General features: G+C 40.8%; 1 protein-coding gene across 1 annotated transcript; it reads right to left on the bottom strand.

Moving 5' to 3' along the window:
- Nucleotides 1-11,829: 11,829 nt before the first annotated feature.
- LOC147640591 (U-box domain-containing protein 25-like) lies at nt 11,830-12,969 on the bottom strand. The gene has a single exon (XM_086808179.1). It carries the CDS (start codon nt 12,967-12,969, stop codon nt 11,830-11,832), a length of 1,140 nt encoding a protein of 379 aa, XP_086664305.1.
- Nucleotides 12,970-13,208: the final 239 nt, after the last annotated feature.

Below are 13,208 nucleotides of genomic sequence, written 5' to 3'. Positions count from 1 at the left end.
TCTTCATTTTTACACTTGTGAGAACGTATTATTTAAGCTTTGTATCTACTATGAAAATTTGGGTTTTCACCTCTCCCCTTCCTAGTAGGCCATCATTCCTCGTAATCATAGATAAGGGCTATGCCTATGCATAGCCAAGCGTATGCACTTGCTTTTCTTTGGCCTAGGATTGACTATGCATAGCCATGCCTATGCAAGGTATAGTCTAACTTGTCCACAAAGCAAGGTTGTATATTATACTTGAGCCACGTTTAGTATTTTGAAAATCACTAATTTTCCATGTACGCTGTCGTGAAGTGTGCGGAGTAGCCAGGAAAGTACGAAACTTCTAGCTGTGAGAGTTGGTGTCAAACCTAACAAGGAAACTCACACACAAAATTTCCCAAGGAGTATTGAACATCACTATTTCCAATGACAAATACATGTGTCAACTTGTCTCAATACATCCTTGAATTCCTCCAGGTGAATGCACAGAATTGCATGAAATCCTTTGAACCATTCACATGTGGGCATAACAAAGTTTTCCAATTTTTCCAATATACATGTGGCCAGCTACATCCATTACATCCAGTGCCCTCAAAACCGTTATTTCGAGATGTACTTTTTCACCTGAAAACCTGCCTTAATGTCCTAACATCTCACAAGCAAAATATAGCATTTGGCATAGCTTTGACATACTCATAAATTCCAAAATCCATATGAGAAGAAAGTAAGGCAAATTACCCTCAACTTCAATGCATTTTTCATAATTCACCGAGCTCCAAATTCCTTAGCTTTTTTCCCAAAATCCTTCTATTCATTTCCAAACTTCTTTTGATGTATGGGTTAAACGATTCTCTCAATTTGTATGGAATGAGAGTAACTTTTAAGAGAATATATATAAAAAAAACACTTAGCTGTTGAATTGCATGCGTGGAACTCCACCAACCATAAGCTTTACGTCGATTATGCGAGGGTGAATTAACTGGAGCAGCATCGCTGAGTGTTGGTTTAGAAAATGGCTTTTCCAATAATTACATCGTTGTGTTGTACTAGAATTACTCTCTAATTCTAGCACCTACAAAGCACACACAAACTATATATATTTGAAATAAAAACGTCTGGTCTTTTTGACACTGTTCTCCCACGCTGCAGAAAAAATCTTTCCACTCTGCTATCGCCGTTTCTCTCCGGCCCTTTTTCTCTTTTCCCCGCGGCGATCTCGGTGCCCACACCCTCTTTTTCCCACTATTAATGCGGGAGTTTCCATTACAAAGGCTGCGCTACCAAGCTCCAGAAAATTCTAAATAAATGAATTTTTTTTTCCCTTTTCCACGTATGCTACTAGCCACGTATTGCTAGTAGCATTAAACCTTAGCATTAAGGTAGCAAGTCTTAACCACAAGACTCCCAAGGCATTAGCACCATGTTTTAAGTCTTAACCACAAGATTCCCAAGGCATTAGCACCTCTATGAAAACATGCTTACTAGCTCCATGTTTCCTATCTCCACTCTCCGCATTAGATATACGTAAGATACATATGCTTCTACATGATGATCCATGAAGTCCAAGTGCAGTTTTCTATCTCCACATTTCCCCAACATTCAATGAACTCTTCAGCACTGTGATACCTTCATAGTTTATAAGTCATCATATCGGCCCATGTGATTTATAAAATCCCCAATTGCCCATTCAAGTATTTCTTCATGCCTTTATAAATGCATTCCTTTGTGCATTGGTATGCCCTCATGCCATCATATATATCTGGATGCTTCTAACTTGCCCATGAACTCTGAGTAACAGCAAAAACATCATCCTCCATACTCATATACAAAAAACTCCTAAATCTGACTCAGCCTCAGCTTGTCTTATTGAACCTCATATACAATATGAACATATGTACATGGCATCATATAATGACTCGTCATGGCACTTAACCCATGCATCTGGATGTGTATTTGACGACCTCACATGCACGGTTTCATATCATAGACGTGCCATGGCACGACATCCACCCCCTCTAAACCTGCACATCCTCTGGTATGTGCCAAATCATCATCAAGGTCCACATATAACTGGATGTCGTCTTCATCTTCTGCAGTTCCAGGAAGATCATCCTCTTCCTCTTCAATCATATCCATACTTCCACTGTCAAGCTTCTCATCCTGAATTTCTTGTGAATCAAAAGGATCACCATCATGCCTTCTTTTAAATATCTTGATTCTTTTGCCAGCCACAAGATTCTTTACTTCTGTTCCATCAAGCTCACACAGAGTATATGTGGCATTTCCATGCACATGCCTGACAATGTAAGGGCCAAACCATCTTTTTGCAAATTTTCTTTGAACAGTGAATTGGTTATCAAGGCTACTATCATACATTAGAACCCAATCACCTTCTTCAATAGGTTTTGGTCGGAGTCTGTGTCTACTATCAAATCTTTCTTTATTTTTCAACCTTGCATCTTTCAGGCGAGCTTTAGCAAGCTCTACATCTTCAGGCCTCCTCTCCAACTGTCTTATTCTCAATGCAAGGAGGTCATCTCTGCTCAATCCTTCCACCCAGGGTAATACATTCCAAGTTAGAATTACTTCTTCAACTGGCATCACTGGCTTCTGACCATACATTAATTCTGCAGGCATGTATCCTGTCACTGAGCTATGAGTTGTACGGTCAGCCCACAAGGCATATGGTAGCAGCTTTGGCCACTCTCTCATCCTTTCTCTGCATGCCTTAGCCAAAGCTTTAATGATTGGAGGATGTCCTCGTTCACTTTTCCCATTGCCCTCAGGATTGTAAGCACATGTTAGAGACAGTTTGATACCAATTCTAGAGAAGAATTCCTTTGCTTCTCCAACATCTAGTTCACCTCTATCAGCTGTTATTTTCCCAACACAACCATATCGGCAGATCACATCTTCCAAGAGAAATTTACATACTGTTTCCGTACTCTTTGTTCTAAGAGCACGCCCTTCTACCTGATTTGTCAAATCTTCTCTTGCAAGTGCTATGTACCGCATCTGCCAAATTCCCAAAGGCATTGTAACTAGATCCACTACCCATTTGTAGTGCATGGCAGGTGGGTAGGTTGGTTGCAAGCCATCACGATGCCTCACATTTGAGTACATTTGGCATACTATGCATGTTTCCACATATTGGGAAATATCCTTGTACATTCCTCTCCACCAATATTTTTCCTTTATTTTGGTAAAGGTGGCCCACACACTTCTATGCCCAGCCCAGAGACTCTCATGGAATTCTTTCACAAGCTTTCCTTGAGTCTCTTTATCACATATGACTCTCTGTGGCATAGCATTTCTCTGTTTGGGATGCTTCCAGAGATATCCATCCTTTAGAAAGTAACCATATGCTTTTCTGCGGATCCTCTTAAATTCTGAGTCAGACCAATTTTCTTGCCTTGTTAGAGTGCTCAAATATTGACCAATAAGCAACCAATCTCCTTCATATATTTCCTCAATAAAAGACTCAAGTGCATTTGATAGGCAAATATGATCCCCCTTTGCATATGCTGTAGTATAGAATTTTGTACCCACATCATCAATGTCACTAATCATCTCTTCCTCATCTTCATACCTGGCTCGTGATAGCATATCTGCAACTGGATTATCTTTTCCCGCAATATGCTCAAACTCAGGATTTAGTGACTTGATATAAGCAATCCACCTAAGCATAGCAATATCTGGAGTGGTACAACTTGCTATCATCCCAAGAAGTGGCAAGCAATCAGTCTCCACAAGTACAGATGCCCCAATAAGATATTCTTTTTCACATTTTAGAGCAGTGACAATCCCCCATAATTCTCTCTTGATCTGTGGATACTTTCGCTGCCGAAAGCTTAATACCTTTGCTCCAAATCTAATTACATACCTATGATCATCCTCATCATCTTGCCCTACTGCCCATCCAATCCCAGTAGGACTAGTATCAACTGTAACAATTACAGGCCTGCCACACTCATAATCTGCCTTTCTCAAAATGGGTGATGATTGGAGCAAATATTTCAGTTTCCGCATAGCTTTAATATGTACTGCACTCCACAAAAATTTTTGATTTTTCCTCAAAAGCTGATAAAGAGGATCTGCTACATGTGCATAGTGTGGGATCCAAATAACATAAAAGACGCATGCTCCAAGAAATCTCCTCAGCTCTGTAACATTAATGCATGTTTCTTTCATTCTTTGTATTGCATCTATTTTGGCTGGACAAGGACGGCGTCCACTAGTACTACAAAGATGTCCCACTATTAGCACTTCACCAACCCCAAACACTGATTTCTGCCCAGATAAAGTAAGATTCACTTCTTCAAGCCTGGATAGAATCATGTCACAATCCTTTATATGATCTGCCACAAACTTGCGGCACCCTTTTGAATCCAAATTCCCATCTTTGTCTTTCTCATCACAGCCCTTTATTGGCACATCATCCAAAAATGGCATAGTTTTTTGTGGTATGAAGTCCCGTAAGACTTTATTCATTCCATTCATCATATGTGCCACTGAGTTAGTGGCTCCCTGTGGTAAGGTACACATCCTTACTAATCCCAAAGGAGTTCTCATTGTGGTCAAGTCCCCGCTTTGTATATCCAGCTGGAACTGATCATATCCCGAATACAGATCACCCATAGAGTATATAGCTTTCCCTGCAAATGCTTCTGCAAACTCATCCACAATTGGACCTGCTCCCACATTCCTGATTGTGACTTTGTTTACAGGTTGCATATCTTGAATAAAGTGCAATGTCCCATTTTTCTTTGGTACAGTAAACCATCTGTTGGAATATGGGGCACATGAAGGCTCCAAGATTCCCATCTTGATCTTTTTCTTTAGTAATTCCATCAACTTTGGCAAGAGAGCCTTTGGTACTGGAATTGGCCGCAGGTTCCAGGGCACATGTGGAACAGTAAAGATCACCATTGGTGCTGTTACACTTGGATCAACACAACCAATCTCATGCGGCTGAAAGGCAAAAGCTTTCCCATGTTTTACAAGCATCTCCTCAAAGCATTCCCTTTCAACTGGCAACAGAAAATCCCTCTCACCAATCTTCAGCTCTTTCAAAGTTTCTTGAGTAAATTTATGCCCAATTTTCTTCGGATCTCTAAGATTTGGTTGCATAGAAGCTTCATCTATCTTCTCCTTGCTTCCTGGTGGCAAGGGCAAGGCAACTGGCTTCACCTTTTTTGCAACCGTTTTGTACTTTGTATCAACATGAGCATCCATCTCACAATTCATGTTTTTACATTCCACCCCCTCAAATTCCTGGATTATATCATACATCTCCACAGATGACACCTTTATCATTTCATTTCCACCCTGTAAGCATGCTCTTCTCATATCAAAAAGTACATCCATAGTATCTATAAATGACACCTCATCAAGCACCCCTGAAATAAACTCATTCTTCTCCAAAAGACCACACTGCTCAAAACTTTTTTGTTCATTTTGTATATGTTTTTGCATGCCACGCTTTAAATCCTTGCTTTTTACAAAAACCAGTGACCCATAGCTGGAGAATCCCTGAAAATTTGCTGAAAAACTATTTACATTGATTGAGTCCTGCGAGAACTCATTTCCCCTTGTACCATTGGAATCCCGCTTTACAATGGCACCTGGCCAAAATCCCTCATCTCCCTGTAATTCATGAACTCTCTGTTTATCTTTGGGAGTGACTGTGCCCGAAGAGATTCACGATTCCTTTCATGATTAATGCATACTGTCAAAAACTGAACAGCTTTTTTGCCATCTTTACTCCTTATTCTTGCATATGCTGATCCATCATCCAAAACTTTTGTTTCCATCCTTACAGCTGTAATGTAGGGTTGCCCAAGGATAAGGGGATACGATGACATCTCCTGAACAAAGAAATTCTGATCATCCTTCACATCCCCTATAGTTACCCTTACATTTGGACATGCTGCATAAAGCTCTCCAGACGAATTATTAGCTGCTTTAATCATCCACCCATGATCCACATCCATTGGCCACTTACATTTGTTGTAGAGATTTTTAGCCATAAGATTTATTTCAGACCCATGATCAATTAGAGCGACATACGGCTCTTCCAAATCACCTATCTTGACAAGGGTTTCAGTGGTTGCTCTTGCCCAATGACTCCTGGAGTAATGACTCTTTGTAAGAACTTCTTTTTCATCGTCCTCTTCCACAAAGCGCACTTGTCGTGCCCCATCAGCAGAGTGATTACATTCCACCACATTTTCTCTCTCTTCTTTTTTCTGTACCTGTACACCATGAGTCTTGGAAGTGCTTGCTTCCCCTTGTGATGGAATAGATTCAATTATGGACTGCCTTTTTCTTCGTATAATATCAATTATCTCATCATGAAATTCTTTCTTTGCAATCCCCAAGACTTCCCCTAGTGTGAATTCCACCCTGCTGTTTAGAATTCTCTCTTCAAGCACCTTTTTGAGATCTGTTGCAACCTCAATATCAGATTGAAGCTTGTAGAGTGGACTTTTCCCTTTACCCTTCTCCTTCATTTTTGCTGGCACTTCTTCCATTGAAACATCATGTGGAGGTCTGCTATGCTGTGGAGGCATATGTGATGGCCCAGGATCCTTCTTTTCACTTCCACGTGTAACCCTTTTTGATGGCCCTTCTTCCTCATTTTCCCTTTTTCGCTTCTCCTCTACCTGTGCCTCGTTATTTTGGCATTTGGCAATATAGGCATGAATGGATAAAGAATCCACAGGCTCCTCCCAGCCAGTCTCAAGACGTATACAATCACCTGCCTCATGCAAAGCTTGCTTTGACACTTTCTTTGATGCAATTAATTCCATTGTTGACGGCCAAAAATTCGCATTCTCATAATCCTCATCATTCTCAAATTCCTGCTTTTGTTGACCAACCTTTAATCCATAGGTTGCTGCCTCAACCATAGAAATGGCATGACTAGCAGCCATATCCTCTACCAGCTTTTTCATCCCTCCTTTCCCAAAGTTTGTACTCAATGGAAGACCAGTCTCTGTAAGATGGATTTTCCCATCTTTGAAGAACACAAGTTGATTTTTAAGAGCTTCTTTATAGCTGGTACAATCCTTCTTTGCATGCTCTGGGTCATCACACCATATGCATCTATATGTAAACCCTTCTTTGGTTTGAGGCCTTTGCATAGAAGCCTGCCCCAATGGTAGACCTTTTTCTTCAATCCTGGACATCTTCAATTTTAAATCACGCATACCCTTGATAAGCTCATCCATCGGCCCATCCCATCAAATTGATCCACCTTTTTCACAATTGATTGTAAGGCTTTGGTCGTGGAAATCTGTCCCCTCTCAGCAGCTTGTTGCTGTTGCATGTACATGGAAAACATTTGGAACATCTGCATAACTCCAGGGTCAAAATGAACCCCCTGGCCCTCAGAATTCTCAGCCATAGCTTCCCTGTATGTTTCACCACACTCTCACCCCAGCAGTTTCACGTCGGGTTCACCAAAGATGTCGTGAAGTGTGCGGAGTAGCCAGGAAAGTACGAAACTTCTAGCTGTGAGAGTTGGTGTCAAACCTAACAAGGAAACTCACACACAAAATTTCCCAAGGAGTATTGAACATCACTATTTCCAATGACAAATACATGTGTCAACTTGTCTCAATACATCCTTGAATTCCTCCAGGTGAATGCACAGAATTGCATGAAATCCTTTGAACCATTCACATGTGGGCATAACAAAGTTTTCCAATTTTTCCAATATACATGTGGCCAGCTACATCCATTACATCCAGTGCCCTCAAAACCGTTATTTCGAGATGTACTTTTTCACCTGAAAACCTGCCTTAATGTCCTAACATCTCACAAGCAAAATATAGCATTTGGCATAGCTTTGACATACTCATAAATTCCAAAATCCATATGAGAAGAAAGTAAGGCAAATTACCCTCAACTTCAATGCATTTTTCATAATTCACCGAGCTCCAAATTCCTTAGCTTTTTTCCCAAAATCCTTCTATTCATTTCCAAACTTCTTTTGATGTATGGGTTAAACGATTCTCTCAATTCGTATGGAATGAGAGTAACTTTTAAGAGAATATATATAAAAAAAACACTTAGCTGTTGAATTGCATGCGTGGAACTCCACCAACCATAAGCTTTACGTCGATTATGCGAGGGTGAATTAACTGGAGCAGCATCGCTGAGTGTTGGTTTAGAAAATGGCTTTTCCAATAATTACATCGTTGTGTTGTACTAGAATTACTCTCTAATTCTAGCACCTACAAAGCACACACAAACTATATATATTTGAAATAAAAACGTCTGGTCTTTTTGACACTGTTCTCCCACGCTGCAGAAAAAATCTTTCCACTCTGCTATCGCCGTTTCTCTCCGGCCCTTTTTCTCTTTTCCCCGCGGCGATCTCGGTGCCCACACCCTCTTTTTCCCACTATTAATGCGGGAGTTTCCATTACAAAGGCTGCGCTACCAAGCTCCAGAAAATTCTAAATAAATGAATTTTTTTTTTCCCTTTTCCACGTATGCTACTAGCCACGTATTGCTAGTAGCATTAAACCTTAGCATTAAGGTAGCAAGTCTTAACCACAAGACTCCCAAGGCATTAGCACCATGTTTTAAGTCTTAACCACAAGATTCCCAAGGCATTAGCACCTCTATGAAAACATGCTTACTAGCTCCATGTTTCCTATCTCCACTCTCCGCATTAGATATACGTAAGATACATATGCTTCTACATGATGATCCATGAAGTCCAAGTGCAGTTTTCTATCTCCACATTTCCCCAACATTCAATGAACTCTTCAGCACTGTGATACCTTCATAGTTTATAAGTCATCATATCGGCCCATGTGATTTATAAAATCCCCAATTGCCCATTCAAGTATTTCTTCATGCCTTTATAAATGCATTCCTTTGTGCATTGGTATGCCCTCATGCCATCATATATATCTGGATGCTTCTAACTTGCCCATGAACTCTGAGTAACAGCAAAAACATCATCCTCCATACTCATATACAAAAAACTCCTAAATCTGACTCAGCCTCAGCTTGTCTTATTGAACCTCATATACAATATGAACATATGTACATGGCATCATATAATGACTCGTCATGGCACTTAACCCATGCATCTGGATGTGTATTTGACGACCTCACATGCACGGTTTCATATCATAGACGTGCCATGGCACGACAACGCATTTTTGTAAGAAACATGTTTTTGTTTTTAAAATAGCATGTGTAAAAGTATGATAAAATAGGCCACTCAAATAGTCATATACTTTTTAGATTTATTTGTCTTCCCATTTTAAAAAGAATTATAGATCAACCTTGAGTAATTTTTCTAGTTGAAGCCACTTAAGAGCTATATATGTGTATACATATGGTATACACACACATAGATATGTATGTGTGTATGTGAATACCATCTACACTATATAAATGAGCTTGGTTCAATGTGGACAGGTGTTGAAAGAATAGACTTTCTAAGATATATTTAAATGTTGATATTCGAAAAGGTGTAATTACATGTATATGAGTCCGTTGCCTTTGATGATAGCAACCGTTCAGTGGGCTGTCCAGCAAGACAAAGTACACCGGAGAAGAGTACTCTGTTCAAAAGCTCATCCTTGGGATGCCGCATGCTCTTAACAGCAACCAACGAGACAGTCTCATCATCGAGAAAATTAATCTCCGTTTAACGGTAAGTGATTACGACAGTGAGGGAAGCCCCGCGACGGGAAGCTGTGATAGTAGTTCGCTAGCAAGTGATCACGGCGACAGACTAGATGTATGATCCCTCATGCTTATTGCTGATAATTAATAACAAGCTATTGTCTTTGTGTTGTGCTGATTAGCCAATTTCATGCAACGAAAAGAAAAGAAAATTCCTAGAGATTAGGCAGTGCTTGCAGGCGGTCTAGAGAGGCGATTTAATTGATATAACATTTACGTGATTCGTTTCTTACAAGCGATCAAAACACGCTCATCAGATGCGAGAATAAAAATCTCAGCAAGACTACTATACAGAATTTAATTAATCCACCCAATGATTCATTAGGGCGCAAGTTGATTCATAGATTTAAGAGAATTTTGTCTTAATTTAATTAAGATTGAAGCGTTTGCTAATCCAAGCCATTTAACTAAAATTCATCCTACTTTCAATGCATTAGTTTCGCTTAAGATCGTGTTAAATATCTCTACAATCCATGCAATTAAATACGGATTTAGAGTGCAAATTTGCTTTGCTTTGTGCATCTATTGATATCCATCATATTTCCTTCCTTATAAGAAATTGCATTCTACGCATACGAAACTAGATGATTAGGAGTGCTCTTTCATGAAGAAGCAGATGCATATGTTTTTTTTCAAACCTGTGTCAGAGAGTAGGTATGGAGTAGCATATCATGTTTTCAAACTATAGAAAGTAGGTGTGGAAGAGCAGATGATTGCAGGTCCATCTTGCTTTGTCTGATTACATGTTTTTGTTTTAAAAATAGCATGTGTAAAAGTATGATAACAAAGGTAACTCAAATGCCTTTTCAATTTATTTGCCTTCCCATTTCATAAAGAATTATAGATCAACCTTGGGTAAATTTTCTACTTGAAGCCACTTAAGAACTATATGTATATGTGTACACATATGGTATACACACACATATATACATAGATATATATAGATATGTATATGTGTGTGGATGTGAATACCATATGTATAAACACACGTTTAGTATTTTGAAAATCACTAATTTGTCAGATACGTATTTTCGTAAGAAACATGTTTTTGTTTTAAAAATAGCATGTGTAAAAGTATGATAAAATAGGCCACTCAAATAGTCCTATGCTTTTTATATTTATTTGCCTTCCCATTTTATAATGAATTATAGATCAACCTTGTTTGATTTTCCACTTGAAGCCACTTAAAAACTATATAAGTGTGTACATATGGTATACACACACATAGATATATATGTGTGTATGTGAATACCATCTACACTATATAAAAAAGCTTGGTTCAATGTGGACACTTGTTGAAAGAATAGAATTTCTAACATATATATATATATATATATATATATATATATAAATGTTGGTATTCGAAAAGGTGCAATTACATGTATATGAGTCCGTCACCTTTGATGATAGCAACCGTTCAGTGGCTATCGGGCAAGACAAAGTATGTCGAAGAATATTACTCCATTCAAAAGCTCATCCTTGGGACGTTGCATGCTCTTAACAGCAACCAACGGAACAGTCTCATCATTGAGAAAATTAATCTCCCTTTAACGCCGGCAGACTAGATGTATGATCCATCGCGCTTATCGCTGATAATTAATCCCGAGCTATTGTCTTTGTGTTGCGCTGATTAGCCGATTTCATGCAACGAAAACAAAAGAGAAATTCCTAGAGATTTGGCAGTGCTTGCAGGCGGTCTAGAGAGGCGATTCAATTGATATAACATTTACGTGATCCGTAACTTCTTATAAGCGATCAAAACAACGCTCATGGGATGCGAGAACACAAATCTCAGCAAGACTACTGTACAGAATTTGATTAATCCACCCAATGATTCATCAAGCAGAGGTCGATTCACAGATTTAAGAGAATATTGTCTTAATTTAATAAAGATCGAAGCGTTTGCTAATCCAAGCCTTTTAACTACAATTCATCCTACTTTCAGTGCATTAGTTCCGCTTAAGCTCATGTTAAATGTCTCTAATGATCCGTGCAGTTACATATGGATTTTGAGTGTAAATTTGCTTTATTTTGTGCAATATATATATATATGGTAGACACAATTCATAGGCGTTAAAAGTGAAGATGCTTCGCGCCGGCAGGACGGACATGTTAGAAATTATAAGCATTTCATCGCAATGCTAAGCCGGAATTGTTGGAGCGCAGCTCCCTGTGAGGTCCAGTCAAACACATCGAATTGTTGGACTTATGGAGGAGTTGGAGCAGCGTTTTGGTCTTCTCTCTGGTGGAGGGATCGGGATTGCTGGTTTGCAGCAAAGCCAGGGACTTGTGGACGGCCCCTGCTCGAACAGCCTCTTGCAGCAGGCGAGACGATACTATGCGTGGGAGATAATTAGCCCGAGTGAGCTTGAGCAGAGAGTCGATGGACGCTCCTGTTGTTGCAGGAGAGACCCCGAGCATCTTCCTCACAATTACAGGAACTGCCAAGGCATGGTTTGCAGCTGCAGCACATCCTTCCCGGTAGCACAGCAGAAGGCTGAGGAGTGCCGCGGCCTTCTCACACGCCCCTCTGTTTGCCTCGGCATTAAGTACCTCGATGAGGACAGGCACAGCTTGGGCGTGGATGCATTTGAGTACAACAAGCCTCTGTCTTGTATGCGGCTGGGAGATGATGAACAGCAGTATGTGAATGCTAGCTCTCTGAGCCCCATGGATCGTGGCAGTTTGCAGGAGGCCCTCTATTACATTGGAATTTGTATGACCAGCATCTTCTATACGTAAGCGATCAATCAGGCTCTTGTGGTCATCAGCATCGACCGCAGTTTGAAGCAACAAATACTCGAGGGCCTTCACAGCATAGAGCCTCGCGGGATCGGCTGCCTTCCCTTTGCAGATGAAGAAAGCCAGAAGGTCAATCGTGCAAGGATCGTGGAGGGCGTTTCTGGCCAGCTGATGTTGATGATGATTGATCTCAAGGAATCGCAGCAGTCCGAGCGCCTCCTTGCAGATCTCAACAGCTTCTGCGTCTCCATCTTGAGCTGCTGGGCCGTAAACTGGCAGTAAGGAAGCGACCAGAACATCAGCCGCTCGACCGGCGGGATCAAAACCAGACGGTCTCTGCGGACTACCCTTAATTCTGAGCTCCCGGGCAAGGCTGCGCAGCTGCTTCAATCGATCGAGCAACATAAAGCTATCGGCAATGTCCCCTAGGATGCGCGACGTATCGACTCGTTGTTGTTGCTGTCGATCAGGGCCTGGAGACACTGATCCGAAGCTGTGCGCGCTCCCATGACTAGGGCGGGCTTCCATGACATGGGTGTGAATGAGCCTCCGCAAGGTCAGATTAGGGATCATGCTCATCGGATGAGGAAGGTCGCGCCCGGAGACAGGGCAGGTGCGGTGCCCGGACTCCAGCCATTTGAGGATGCTTGGGCGGTCGTAGGTGATCCCGGTGGAGAGGGTGACAGGGTCTCGCATGAGCTCCAGAGATATGGGGCACTGCAAGAACTCATCGGGCAGCGTAATTATTCTCTCATGATCGACTGCAT

This window comes from Cibotium barometz, chromosome 2, assembly GCF_041138505.1.
Source record: "Cibotium barometz isolate CiBa-2024 chromosome 2, ASM4113850v1, whole genome shotgun sequence".
Lineage (NCBI taxonomy): Eukaryota > Viridiplantae > Streptophyta > Polypodiopsida > Cyatheales > Cibotiaceae > Cibotium > Cibotium barometz.
Note: the sequence above shows the minus strand (reverse complement) of the source record. Positions and strands in the feature narration are given on the sequence as shown.